General features: G+C 47.0%; 1 protein-coding gene across 3 annotated transcripts in view; it reads right to left on the bottom strand.

Annotated features, from left to right (window-relative positions):
* Positions 1-270: 270 nt before the first annotated feature.
* The window catches only part of LOC106560618 (ras-related protein Rab-6B), a 198,898-nt gene continuing 184,590 nt past the window's right edge, over positions 271-14,578 (bottom strand). For all 3 annotated transcript variants that reach the window (XM_045687973.1, XM_045687974.1, XM_014123667.2), the window contains one exon: positions 271-3,060. In XM_045687973.1, coding sequence (XP_045543929.1) covers positions 2,996-3,060 — 65 coding nt within the window. In that variant the 3' untranslated portion in view covers positions 271-2,995. The remainder of the gene's footprint in view (positions 3,061-14,578) is intronic.

Genomic DNA, 14,578 nt, shown 5'->3' with positions numbered 1-14,578 from the left:
GTTGTTTGAATAATTTGGAGGATGTATATTTACAATGAAGTGCTTGAACATCATCATAACCTGCAAGGTCTACATGTGTAAATTCCTATTTTTCTTCTTGGGTTTATTTGACAGGAATGTGTAACTGTTCACACCATTACCAGATACGAGGGTATCCTGGTCCCAGATAGACCTGTGCTCTTGTCAACATCATTGCTGTCAATTGACATGACAACGAGTGACACCGGGAGATGGCATGATAGCACAAACAGACTGGCTCTGACAAGGGTAGTCTTTTGAACTATTTTTATGATGCTTTTATACAGAACAGAAACAATAGAGGTCATAATTTATTTCCATGTATTTTGGATAGTCCATTTAGATGCTCTACAGATGGTCATACAATCAACAAACTGTTGATAAGCAACTGCTTGCTAAGGTTAGGATAAGGGTTAGGATCAGGGTAAAGGTTAGGTTTAGAATAATGTTTAGAATAAGGGTTAGGGTTATGTTAGGTTTACAATAAGGGTTAGGGTTAGAGTAGGGGTTAGGTTTGCAATAAGGGTCAGGGTAGGGTTTAGGTTTACAATAAGGGTCAGGGTAGGAGTTAGGTTTACAATAAGGGTCAGGGTAGGAGTTAGGTTTACAATAAGGGTCAGGGTAGGGGTTAGGTTTACAATAAGGGTCAGGGTAGAAGTTAGGTTTACAATAAGGGTCAGGGTAGGGATAGGTTTACAATAAGGGTCAGGGTAGGGATTAGGTTTACAATAAGGGTTGGGGCTAGGGTAAGGGTTATGGTTAGGGTAAAGGTTAGGTTTACAATAAGGGTCAGGGTAGGGGGTTAGGTTTACAATAAGGGTTAGGGTAGGGTTAGGTTTACAATAAGGGTCAGGGTAGGGATTAAGGTTTACAATAAGGGTTAAGGTAGGGGTTAAGGTTTACAATAAGGGTCAGGGTAGGGATTAGGTTTACAAATAAGGGTTGGGGCAAGGTTAGGGTTAGTAGATTGTTTAATTGTTAGTGTAAATGGACTATCCAAATTAAGAATTACCTCACCGTATAAAGTAGTGCACTATATAGGGAGTACGGTGGTATTTGGGACTCACACCTAATCACGATGACACAGACAGTATGATACAGTGCAGCAGCAACAGGAGTGGCATGGCAGTGAGTAACTGTGAAACAAACACTGCACACGACAGAGAAACACAAACCAGCTAGTGATGTGGCACTGAGAACATGGGCCTCAGTGAGGACACCGCTTGGCAGCTGCCCTCTACAGTAGTGATGACCAGCTAGAACATGGGCCTCAGTGAGGACACCGCTTGGCAGCTGCCCTCTACAGTAGTGATGACCAGCTAGAACATGGGCCTCAGTGAGGACACCGCTTGGCTGCTGCCCTCTACAGTAGTGATGACCAGCTAGAACATGGGCCTCAGTGAGGACACCGCTTGGCAGCTGCCCTCTACAGTAGTGATAACCAGCTAGAACATGGGCCTCAGTGAGGGCACCGCTTGGCAGCTGCCCTCTACAGTAGTGATGACCAGCTAGAACATGGGCCTCAGTGAGGACACCGCTTGGCAGCTGCCCTCTACAGTAGTGATGACCAGCTAGAACATGGGCCTCAGTGAGGACACCGCTTGGCAGCTGCCCTCTACAGTAGTGATGACCAGCTAGAACATGGGCCTCAGTGAGGACACCGCTTGGCAGCTAACCTCTACAGTAGTGATGACCAGCTAGAACATGGGCCTCAGTGAGGACACCGCTTGGCAGCTGCCCTCTACAGTAGTGATGACCAGCTAGAACACGGGCCTCAGTGAGGACACCGCTTGGCAGCTGCCCTCTACAGTAGTGATAACCAGCTTGGACACGGGCCTCAGTGAGGACACCGCTTGGCTGCTGCCCTCTACAGTAGTGATAACCAGCTAGGACATGGGCCTCAGTGAGGACACCGCTTGGCAGCTGCCCTCTACAGTAGTGATAACCAGCTTGGACACGGGCCTCAGTGAGGACACCGCTTGGCTGCTGCCCTCTACAGTAGTGATGACCAGCTAGAACATGGGCCTCAGTGAGGACACCGCTTGGCTGCTGCCCTCTACAGTAGTGATAACCAGCTAGGACACGGGCCTCAGTGAGGACACCGCTTGGCTGCTGCCCTCTGTGGATGGTTGTGATGTACAGTTGCCTAATACAGAAAGCGTACATTTACACACACTAACGAACACACTTTTGACAATGGAAGATGGGCTAAACTCAAGTATACAAATGCAGTTTCACTCACAGCATTTTGTGAAAAACAAAAACATAAAATATCAAGACATTTTTAAAGAGTGCATTAAGTCACATGATCAAAGATCATTTACATATTCAAACTCGTGTACATCAGTAGAGAGCACAATAGTACCTAAAAAAAAAAAAGAAAAAAAAAGAACAACATGCGTTAGATATACAGCATCCAAATTGGCACCCTATTCCCTATATAGTGCACTACTTTTGACCAGAGCCCTAGGGGTCACAACATAGGGAATAGTGTGCCCTCTGTCTAGCCATTGGACTGCTTGTTCCATGCTGCTCGTTCCTTCCATCCCAATGACACCCTATACCCTAGTGCTATGGTCTAAAAGTAGTGTACTACATAGGGAATAGGGTGCCATTGGGGATACATAGAAGGGGAGAACTCAGTCATCTGCAACTTTTCAAAGCATTTCTTTTAATATACAAAAATATAAAAGGAAAAAAAAATCACCTACATTCTACTTTTTCAAACAAAAAAAGTATAGTTCACATGTTTGAGAGGGTTAAGTATTTTTTTTTTTTTTTATAATTTTGTAAATTTAAGACTTTTTTGGCAATTCCTTTTAATAAAGTACACTATTTTACAACTGAAATGTATGTAACGCTAGTTTCCAACTGATGACCAGTAATTAAGACAAATTCCAATCTGAAAGCTCTACTGGAGGCGAACCAACACAACAAGCATGTGGTGGAGATGAAGATGCAGAATCAGGTGTTGGGATTAACAGGAGCACCCGCCTTCAGTGGTTGCAGGCTCTTGTGGTTTGTCCAGCTTGATGTCAATCACTGGGGAAAAGATGGTTAAGGAAGCTTTGGAAACACATTTGCAAACAAGTTAACCAGTAGAACAGACTATAGAGACACAGCTGACCCTTTTAAACCAACTAGCCAAAATCTGAAACTGACCCTAACCGTAACCTAATTTTAAGGAATGCAAATATTTGTTTATTTGAATCCCCATGAGCTTTTGCAGAGGTCCACAAAAAACACAAAACTTGACAAGTAACACAAGTCACACAAATTTAAAGTACAATGATATACAAACAATAATAATAAAAAACAACGCAAGAATAAAAACATGTGTGTTAGTGTGTCTGTGTGTTACTGTGTGTGTGTGTCTGTGTTACAGTGTGTGTCTCCTATCACAGTCCAAGTCTTCTCCTTGACCAGTAGCTCTTCTCAATCCTACAGCTGGACACCAATGTAACACAAATGGAACCCTATTCTCTTCAGTGCACTACTTTCGACCTAAAGTAGTGCACTATATAGAATGTCAGGGCTCTGGTCTAAAGTAGTGCACTATATAGGATGTTAGGGCTCTGGTCTAAAGTAGTGCACTATATAGGGAATAGGGCTCTGGTCTAAAGTAGTTCGCTATATAGGGAATAGGGTGCCATAGGGCTCTGGTCTAAAGTAGTTCACTATATAGGGAATAGGGCTCTGGTTTAAAGTAGTTCACTATATAGGGAATAGGGTGCCATAGGGCTCTGGTCTAATGTAGTTCACTATATAGGGTGTTAGGGCTCTGGTGTAAAGTAGTTCACTATATAGGGTGTTTGGGGTCTGGTCTAAAGTAGTGCACTATATAGGGAAGGCTCTGGTCTAAAGTAGTGTATTATATAGGGTGTTAGGGCTCTGGTCTAAAGTAGTTCACTATATAGGGTGTTAGGGCTCTGGTCTAAAGTAGTGCACTATATAGGGAATAGGGTGCCATTTGGGACGAAATAAAGGTGTGTCTGAAACTCATGTATCTATCTACTGCTCTCTATTGTCATAACATGGTACTGCTCTAACGTGTCTCTGCAGTATGAACTCTATGGCACTAGGTGGTGCTGTTGTTCATACATCTACTACTAAAGCTGTACCTTTTCAAGGCAGCAATGCATAAGGGCGTGAACAGGACCATGTATGAACCATCCAACATATTGTCCACAGAGCTTATACTACTTTAATATAAGGTTAGGACTCTATATTCAATCTGGATCGCTGAAGCCTTACAGGAAATAAAAATGTGAAGGTAATTTCCTTATGGAGCAGACATCTGCAGCGGTTACTGTGAATGCATCCTCCGCTGAACAAGGGAACGTTGTCTTTTTAAATTTCAATCGCGCTGTAACTCTTGATAGAGCCCTTTTTTTAAAGTGAGCTTAAAATCAATGCGGTAAAGACTTGCCTGCTTCCATCTTGTTTACAGTGACAGCCATTAGTGGAACGGAGTAAATCATACAGCTTAAAGAGATTTTTAAAATATGTCTCTTTCCGTAGTGTATATATTAGCTACATTCAATACACACAGTAAGCAAAACAACAGCATTCTTCAAGAAAAGACATAAAGAAAATATCAAGGAACAGGATAGACTTCTAAAGCCCATTTGGTTGTATTTCATCTCTTCATTAAATGAGCTCACAGCCACCCCCTGTCTGATATATGACATCATTCTCCTGTCTCTCTGCCCGCGTCCCCAATGGCATCCTATTCTCTGTAGTGTATAGCGCACTACTTGTGATAAGGGTCCGGTAAAGACAATAGGGTTCCATTTGGGACCGAGCCTCGTCCCCACGGCAGGTTATATACACACCCAAATGACACGCTCCTTGGAGGCCATGGCAGGGCGGTTTCCATGGCACCAGTGTGTCTCTGTGTTCGCCTGTTGTGTGTGCATGTGCGTGTCGTTTGTGTATGTGTGTGTTTACGTGCATGTCATTTGTGTGTGTGTGTGTCTGGTATGTTATTGAGTCCTGTTAAATGTCATCTGAAGGACGTCCTGCTAACATCACATATGCCTGGACATTTCCAGAGGATCAGCCAATCAGAATCCCCCATCCCAATCACACATACTACCATTGCAAAGGAGCCCTGTGGCCCCTGGTGACGACACCAGCAGTCTGGTTTAGGGAAGTCTGTTCCAGAGAAGGCCTATCACCTTCAGATGAGGAGGGATGACTAACCACACAGGAAGTCATGTTATCCATTCTGTAGTGGGCATTCTATTGAGGAGGTAGAGGACCAGGAAGTCATGTTATCCATTCTGTAGTGGGCATTCTATTGAGGAGGTAGAGGACCAGGAAGTTATGTTAACCATTCTGTAGTGGGCATTCTATTGAGGAGGTAGAGGACCAGGAAGTCATGTTAACCATTCTGTAGTGGGCATTCTATTGAGGTAGAGGACCAGGAAGTTATGTTAACCATTCTGTAGTGAGCATTTAGCCACCTAGCTAATGTTAGCAACAACAAATTATAAATATTTTTATCCCCACTGGCGCTACAGATGGATATATCCTCTAAAGGCCCCAAAATAAATACAACATTTCAAATTATTCCGATTTCTTTTCAGGGGGTGCTGCAGCACCCTCAGCACCCCTACTTCCTATAATGAGAGAGTATGACTCTGGAGGGGATAACTTGGTCCCCAGGCTCTATTGATACCCCCTCCATAATCAGGACCAGATCTGACTGCCTATCGAATCTGAATGACTGTGACCGTCACGACAATCTGTGTGTTTTTGGAAGTTGATTCACTGCTTTTGTTCCCATAACTCCGCCCCATAGTTACTGTTGCTACGACGAATGCGTGCTAGCAGTTAATATGATGCTAGCTAGCTAACCGTGGTATTGGCAAGCCTAGATAACTACATTAACAGGAGAAAAAAAAAGATGTCAACAAAACACTCCAAGGTAAGTGCATTTTTTTTTGTCTTGTAATTTCATATTTGAAAGGTGCATTGAAACAATTATCTTGCTAACTAGATAATATGGAGATATATTTTCAATCACAGCCAGCTAGTAAGTCATGATGAGGTCACAGCCAGCTAGTAAGTTATGATGAGGTCACAGCCAGCTAGTAAGTTATGATGAGGTCACAGCCAGCTAGTAAGTTATGATGAGGTCACAGCCAGCTAGTAAGTTACTAGAGATCACAGCCAGCTAGTAAGTTATGATGAGGTCACAGCCAGCTAGTAAGTTATGATGAGGTCACAGCCAGCTAGCAAGTTATGAGATCACTATGGTATGTGGGTAATCAAGGTGTCATCTGACAGCTTGTCATACATTTATAATAGAACATTTAGCTTTACATTTGTTTTCATTTTCACATTGTGTGTGTGTGTGTGTGTGTGTGTGTGTGTGTGTGTGTGTGTGTGTGTCCATCCTTCTGTCTGTCTGTCTGCTTGCCTGTCTGTCTGTCTTTCTGTCTGTTTAGGAGTTTCAGATGTGGATGGAGAAGCGTGGTGGTGGACAAAACAGGAGGGCGTGTTCACTGAGCACATCTATTACTGCTGATACACTGTAGTTATCCCATTGGTATACACTGTAGTTATCCCATTGGTATTACTGCTGATGCACTGTAGTTATCCCATTGGTATACACTGTAGTTATCCCATTACTATACACTGTAGTTATCCCATTGGTATTACCGCTGATGCACTGTAGTTATCCCATTGGTATACACTGTAGTTATCCCATTAGTATACACTGTAGTTATCCCATTGGTATTACGGCTGATACACTGTAGTTATCCCATTGGTATACACTGTAGTTATCCCATTGGTATTACCGCTGATACACTGTAGTTATCCCATTGGTATTACCCCTGATACACTGTAGCTATCCCATTGGTATTACTGCTGATACACTGTAGCTATCCCATTGGTATTACCGCTGATACACTGTAGTTATCCCATTGGTATTACCCCTGATACACTGTAGCTATCCCATTGGTATTACCGCTGATACACTGTAGCTATCCCATTGGTATTACTGCTGATACACTGTAGTTATCCCATTGGTATTACTGCTGATACACTGTAGTTATCCCATTGGTATTACTGCTGATACACTGTAGTTATCCCATTGGTATACACTGTAGTTATCCCATTGGTATTACTGCTGATACACTGTAGTTATCCCATTGGTATACACTGTAGTTATCCCATTGGGATACACTGTAGTTATCCCATTGGTATACACTGTAGTTATCCCATTGGTATTACCGCTGATACACTGTAGTTATCCCTTTGGTATTACCCCTGATACACTGTAGCTATCCCATTGGTATTACCGCTGATACACTGTAGTTATCCCATTGGTATTACCGCTGATACACTGTAGTTATCCCATTGGTATACACTGTAGTTATCCCATTGGTATTACCGCTGATACACTGTAGCTATCCCATTGGTATTACCCCTGATACACTGTAGCTATCCCATTGGTATTACCCCTGATACACTGTAGCTATCCCATTGGTATTACTGCTTGGATGGATAGATAAGAGGTGGAAGGGTTGAAAGCATACAGGTCGATACTGTACTGGTTCCAAGTCATTACTTGGCACTGGATTGTGTAACACAAAGACACATCATGCATCACACACTGAGAACAGACTGTGTGGACCACCCTTCCTCCTCATAGGCAGTACTCCAATTAATTGGACTTACAAGTCATGTTTGCATCCCGATTCACTTCCTTCTCCCAAAGTGTGCACTTATATACTTTCTTGCATGGATATAGCAATGGGAACTCCCTCCTTCTAATTCTATGCTTTTCAATTCATGACAAGGAGTTTGCAAGTGCACACTTAGGGAGAAGGGAGTAGAATTAGGACATAGCCGAGTGTGCTCTCTCATCATCTATATGCCCAGTCCTGTACTGAAGGATACAGTGATATTACAACATAAGGGCTACTTTAAGGAATGAATTAAAATGTATTTCTATTCATATTGTAGACACATCCTCTCCCACTGAGTTCTTGTATGTGACATTTTGTTTGTTGCAAGTCAAGTTTTTTGTTTACATATCAGTAAATATTGTCAACTGTGGGGACAGTTCCAGAGAATCTGAAAGGGGGCTGATCAATGATATGGACTAAGTTTCCTGTTGTGATATTTGAAGGTTACAAATGTAATTTTTGGAATAAAATACTTTTCTATTTAGTAGTTAATTTGCCCCAGACCTGACAGGTTGCCTTTCAACTCATCTATTTTGTGTTACAGCCCTTTGGGAACTATGAGAAGGTAGTGATTCCATTGCCCAACGGCATTGCTGTCTACGGGCAACCCGAGCAGCTCCTCCAGCTGCCCCCGCCTGTCTTCCAGATGCTGCTGCCCCCGCCTGTCTTCTAGATGCTGCTGCCCCTGCCTGTCTTCTAGATGCTGCTGACCCCGCCTGTCTTCTAGATGCTGCTGCCCCCGCCTGTCTTCTAGATGCTGCTGACCCCGCCTGTCTTCTAGATGCTGCTGCCCCCGCCTGTCTTCTAGATGCTGCTGCCCCCGCCTGTCTTCTAGATGCTGCTGCCCCCGCCTGTCTTCTAGATGCTGCTGCCCCCGCCTGTCTTCCAGATGCTCCTGACCCCGCCTGTCTTCCAGATGCTGCTGCCCCCGCCTGTCTTCCAGATGCTGCTGACCCAGCCGCCCCGCCTGTCTTCTAGATGCTGCTGCCCCCGCCTGTCTTCTAGATGCTGCTGCCCCGCCTGTCTTCCAGATGCTGCTGCCCCCGCCTGTCTTCCAGATGCTGCTGCCCCCGCCTGTCTTCCAGATGCTGCTGACCCAGCTGCCCCCGCCTGTCTTCTAGATGCTGCTGCCCCCGCCTGTCTTCTAGATGCTGCTGCCCCCGCCTGTCTTCCAGATGCTGCTGACCCCGCCTGTCTTCTAGATGCTGCTGACCCCGCCTGTCTTCCAGATGCTGCTGCCCCCGCCTGTCTTCCAGATGCTGCTGCCCCCGCCTGTCTTCCAGATGCTGCTGCCCCCGCCTGTCTTCTAGATGCTGCTGCCCCCGCCTGTCTTCCAGATGCTGCTGCCCCCGCCTGTCTTCTAGATGCTGCTGACCCAGCTGCCCCCGCCTGTCTTCTAGATGCTGCTGCCCCCGCCTGTCTTCTAGATGCTGCTGCCCCCGCCTGTCTTCCAGATGCTGCTGACCCCGCCTGTCTTCTAGATGCTGCTGCCCCCGCCTGTCTTCTAGATGCTGCTGCCCCGCCTGTCTTCTAGATGCTGCTGCCCCCGCCTGTCTTCTAGATGCTGCTGCCCCCGCCTGTCTTCCAGATGCTGCTGCCCCCGCCTGTCTTCCAGATGCTGCTGACCCAGCTGCCCCGCCTGTCTTCTAGATGCTGCTGCCCCCGCCTGTCTTCCAGATGCTGCTGACCCCGCCTGTCTTCTAGATGCTGCTGCCCCCGCCTGTCTTCTAGATGCTGCTGCCCCCGCCTGTCTTCCAGATGCTGCTGACCCCGCCTGTCTTCTAGATGCTGCTGACCCCGCCTGTCTTCCAGATGCTGCTGCCCCCGCCTGTCTTCCAGATGCTGCTGCCCCCGCCTGTCTTCCAGATGCTGCTGCCCCCGCCTGTCTTCTAGATGCTGCTGCCCCCGCCTGTCTTCCAGATGCTGCTGCCCCCGCCTGTCTTCTAGATGCTGCTGACCCAGCTGCCCCCGCCTGTCTTCTAGATGCTGCTGCCCCCGCCTGTCTTCTAGATGCTGCTGCCCCCACCTGTCTTCCAGATGCTGCTGACCCCGCCTGTCTTCTAGATGCTGCTGCCCCCGCCTGTCTTCTAGATGCTGCTGCCCCCGCCTGTCTTCTAGATGCTGCTGCCCCCGCCTGTCTTCTAGATGCTGCTGCCCCCGCCTGTCTTCCAGATGCTGCTGCCCCCGCCTGTCTTCCAGATGCTGCTGACCCAGCTGCCCCGCCTGTCTTCTAGATGCTGCTGCCCCCGCCTGTCTTCCAGATGCTGCTGACCCCGCCTGTCTTCTAGATGCTGCTGCCCCCGCCTGTCTTCTAGATGCTGCTGCCCCCGCCTGTCTTCTAGATGCTGCTGCCCCCGCCTGTCTTCTAGATGCTGCTGCCCCCGCCTGTCTTCCAGATGCTGCTGCCCCCGCCTGTCTTCTAGATGCTGCTGCCCCCGCCTGTCTTCTAGATGCTGCTGCCCCAGCTTCCCCCGCCTGTCTTCTAGATGCTGCTGCCCCAGCTGCCCCCGCCTGTCTTCCAGATGCTGCTGCCCCCGCCTGTCTTCCAGATGCTGCTGACCCAGCTGCCCCCGCCTGTCTTCTAGATGCTGCTGCCCCAGCTGCCCCCGCCTGTCTTCCAGATGCTGCTGCCCCCGCCTGTCTTCTAGATGCTGCTGCCCCAGCTGCCCCCGCCTGTCTTCTAGATGCTGCTGCCCCAGCTGCCCCTGCCTGTCTTCCAGATGCTGCTGACCCAGCTGCCCCCGCCTGTCTTCCAGATGCTGCTGACCCAGCTGCCCCCACCTGTCTTCTAGATGCTGCTGCCCCAGCTGCCCCCGCCTGTCTTCTAGATGCTGCTGCCCCAGCTGCCCCTGCCTGTCTTCCAGATGCTGCTGACCCAGCTGCCCCCGCCTGTCTTCTAGATGCTGCTGCCCCCGCCTGTCTTCCAGATGCTGCTGCCCCCGCCTGTCTTCCAGATGCTGCTGCCCCCGCCTGTCTTCCAGATGCTGTTGACCCCGCCTGTCTTCCAGATGCTGCTGCCCCCGCCTGTCTTCCAGATGCTGCTGCCCCCGCCTGTCTTCTAGATGCTGCTGCCCCCGCCTGTCTTCCAGATGCTGCTGACCCAGCAGCCTACCATCAGACAGGTGAGGATGCACCAAAGTGCCCTGATTTCCCCCCCTCCCTCTGCCAATGGTCTGCAATTGGCTACTACCCTTCATGGACAAAAGTACAACCATGGTTGGAGTCAGTCCCACCTTATTCCTTACATCACCAGTCCATTCCCTTTAAGACCATGGTTTGAGTCAGTTCCACCTTATTCCTTACATCACCAGTCCATTCCCTTTAAGACCATGGGGGTGATTGTATGAGTGTGTACTTCAACTTAGGGGTAAAGGGTAGCATTGTGTCCTGATTGTCCACCCTCTCCCAAAGTGTTCACTGTCAAGGATTTTACAACGATGGAAACTCCCCTCTATAGCCAATGACTACACCAATCCAATGTTAATAAATCTATGGCGGGGGAGAAAGGTGGTGAATCATTTTTCCCTGGACCGCCCTTAATGCATTAGACTGATCTCTTCTGGAATAGCTGTGACAATATTGTTGAGTCTAGTTCAGTGTTCCTCATTCTTGGTCCTAAAGGGCAACAGTGTGTTAATGTTTATCCCTACCTGTGTAAAAACTATTCAATAAGACCTTACTTGGGTACATTTTAGTGAATTAATGGTTGGAGCGAACAGTGAACAATAAAAAAGTAGTCCATTGATTATCTGTTTTAGGGTTCCACACATGCTAACCATTGCATAATTTGTGTTTCTTTTTGTTTTTACAGGTGTTTTTTTAAAATATATACTGCTCAAAAAAATAAAGGGAACACTTAAACAACACAATGTAACTCCAAGTCAATCACACTTCTGTGAAATCAAACTGTCCACTTAGGAAGCAACACTGATTGACAATAAATTTCACATGCTGTTGTGCAAATGGAATAGACAACAGGTGGAAATTATAGGCAATTAGCAAGACACCCCCAATAAAGGAGTGGTTCTGCAGGTGGGGACCACAGACCACTTCTCAGTTCCTATGCTTCCTGGCTGATGTTTTGGTCACTTTTGAATGCTGGCGGTGCTTTCACTCTAGTGGTAGCATGAGACGGAGTCTACAACCCACACAAGTGGCTCAGGTAGTGCAGCTCATCCAGGATGGCACATCAATGCGAGCTGTGGCAAGAAGGTTTGCTGTGTCTGTCAGCGTATTGTCCAGAGCATGGAGGCGCTACCAGGAGACAGACCAGTACATCAGGAGACGTGGAGGAGGCCGTAGGAGGGCAACAACCCAGCAGCAGGACCGCTACCTCCGCCTTTGTGCAAGGAGGAGCAGGAGAAGCACTGCCAGAGCCCTGCAAAATGACCTCCAGCAGGCCACAAATGTGCATGTTTCTGCTCAAACGGTCAGAAACAGACTCCATGAGGGTGGTATGAGGGCCCGACGTCCACAGGTGGGGGTTGTGCTTACAGCCCAACACCGTGCAGGACGTTTGGCATTTGCCAGAGAACACCAAGATTGGCAAATTCGCCACTGGCGCCCTGTGCTCTTCACAGATGAAAGCAGGTTCACACTGAGCACGTGACAGACATGACAGAGTCTGGAGACGCCGTGGAGAACGTTCTGCTGCCTGCAACATCCTCCAGCATGACCGGTTTGGTGGTGGGTCAGTCATGGTGTGGGGTGGCATTCCTTTGGGGGGCCGCACAGCCCTCCATGTGCTCGCCAGAGGTAGCCTGACTGCCATTAGGTACCGAGATGAGATCCTCAGACCCCTTGTGAGACCATATGCTGGTGCGGTTGGCCCTGGGTTCCTCCTAATGCAAGACAATGCTAGACCTCATGTGGCTGGAGTGTGTCAGCAGTTCCTGCAAGAGGAAGGCATTGATGCTATGGACTGGCCCGCCCGTTCCCCAGACCTGAATCCAATTGAGCACATCTGGGACATCATGTCTCGCTCCATCCACCAACGCCACGTTGCACCACAGACTGTCCAGGAGTTGGCGGATGCTTTAGTCCAGGTCTGGGAGGAGATCCCTCAGGAGACCATCCGCCACCTCATCAGGAGCATGCCCAGGCGTTGTAGGGAGGTCATACAGGCATGTGGAGGCCACACACACTACTGAGCCTCATTTTGACTTGTTTTAAGGACATTACATCAAAGTTGGATCAGCCTGTAGTGTGGTTTTCCACTTTAATTTTGAGTGTGACTCCAAATCCAGACCTCCATGGGTTGATAAATTGAATTTCAATTGATTATTTTTGTGTGATTTTGTTGTCAGCACATTCAACTATGTAAAGAAAAAAGTATTTAATAAGATTATTTCTTTCATTCAGATCTAGGATGTGTTGTTTTAGTGTTCCCTTTATTTTTTTGAGCAGTATATATATATATTTATTTTTTTGGTCATTTAGCAGATGCTCTTATCCAGAGCGACTTACAGTAGTGAATGCATACATTTCATTTTATTTCATGCATTTAAAAAAACAAACACAACCCTGGCGTTGCGCACACCATGCTAGCGTTGCAAACACCATGCTCTACCAACTGAGCCACAGGGAAGGCCCCGGTTCCTGGCTGATGACCTGTCCCCCATAGCTGAGCGAAAGCGAGGAGGAAAATCCCTTTGTCCTCAATACTACAACGAATGTTTCTAACTGTACTGATGAGCAAGAGGAGTGCAGATTTATCCATTGTTGCAAAACTGTGTTAAAACATTATTTTTTTTTACAGTGACACTTTGTTACCAGAAACGAGTCACATATGGTATTCTGCTAATAGAATTACAATATACAAATGTTCTTGCTTTTCAGTGAAGTTCTGCCCATAATATTCTGGAAACCATTATCAAGGAAACCGAGTTGAACACTTTTGTAAATTATAACTTTTCTTGAACGCCAGAGAGTCTGAGGACAGAGATTGCTACCTGTAGGACAATATATCTCTCACAGGTTGCTAATGAAATCATTTGTGCAGACTAATTGCTATGGCATGGGAATAACTAATCAATGAACTAATTAAAACACTGGTATCGGCTATTATGCCTTTCAATTTTCAGCTGCAGGAACTGCGAGAATAGTCAGATTTGAGGGAAAGATGAATGGAGTAAAGTACAGAGCGATCCTTGATGAAAACCTGCTCCAGAGTGCTCAGTACCTCAGACTGGGGTATTGTGTGTTGATTGATGTGGGGTGGGGTGGGGGACGACGACAATTGAATCAATTTTAGAATAAGGCTGTTACGTAACAAAATGTGGAAAAAGTCAAGAGGTCTGAATACTTTCTGAATGCACTGTATAGTCATGGATTTAGCTGCTAGCTTGTTAGCTAAGGTTAGCTTGCAGCACCTTGTCCAATCTGTCTTCACTTCTCCCATGAACTGCTCACACACTTGACTGGTAATAGCAACATTAACTATGGGCGGCGCTATGGGCGAGAAGCAGAAAACCAATTTGTGACGCAGATCGACGCGAAGGTCAGATTCGGAAAGCAGTCAGATCTGCCATTGACACCGGCTGGATGGTCCTGATTATGGAGGGGGTAGAGACTAGAAAGTCATGCTTTCCATTATGTATTGTGTTCTCAGGGCAGAAGGATATTAAAAGGTGACTGAGGGCTTTGAGGTGCTCTGCTGTAGCCTCATCAGTAGACTCCAGATTAGCCTCTGCATGCGTTTACTAATGAGACCGGCTGCAGTAGATTTATACCGGCAATGTCATAGGAGTATTTACACACAGAAAGGGCGAGGTGTTTTGATATTCCACTGACTGTCTGGAGTCACACATGCTTTATCAGCCAACAGCCCAGTCTGTAATAAAAAATAAAAAACATGG

This window comes from Salmo salar, chromosome ssa10 (genome assembly GCF_905237065.1).
Source record: "Salmo salar chromosome ssa10, Ssal_v3.1, whole genome shotgun sequence".
Lineage (NCBI taxonomy): Eukaryota > Metazoa > Chordata > Actinopteri > Salmoniformes > Salmonidae > Salmo > Salmo salar.
This window is presented reverse-complemented; position numbering and strand designations above follow the sequence as displayed.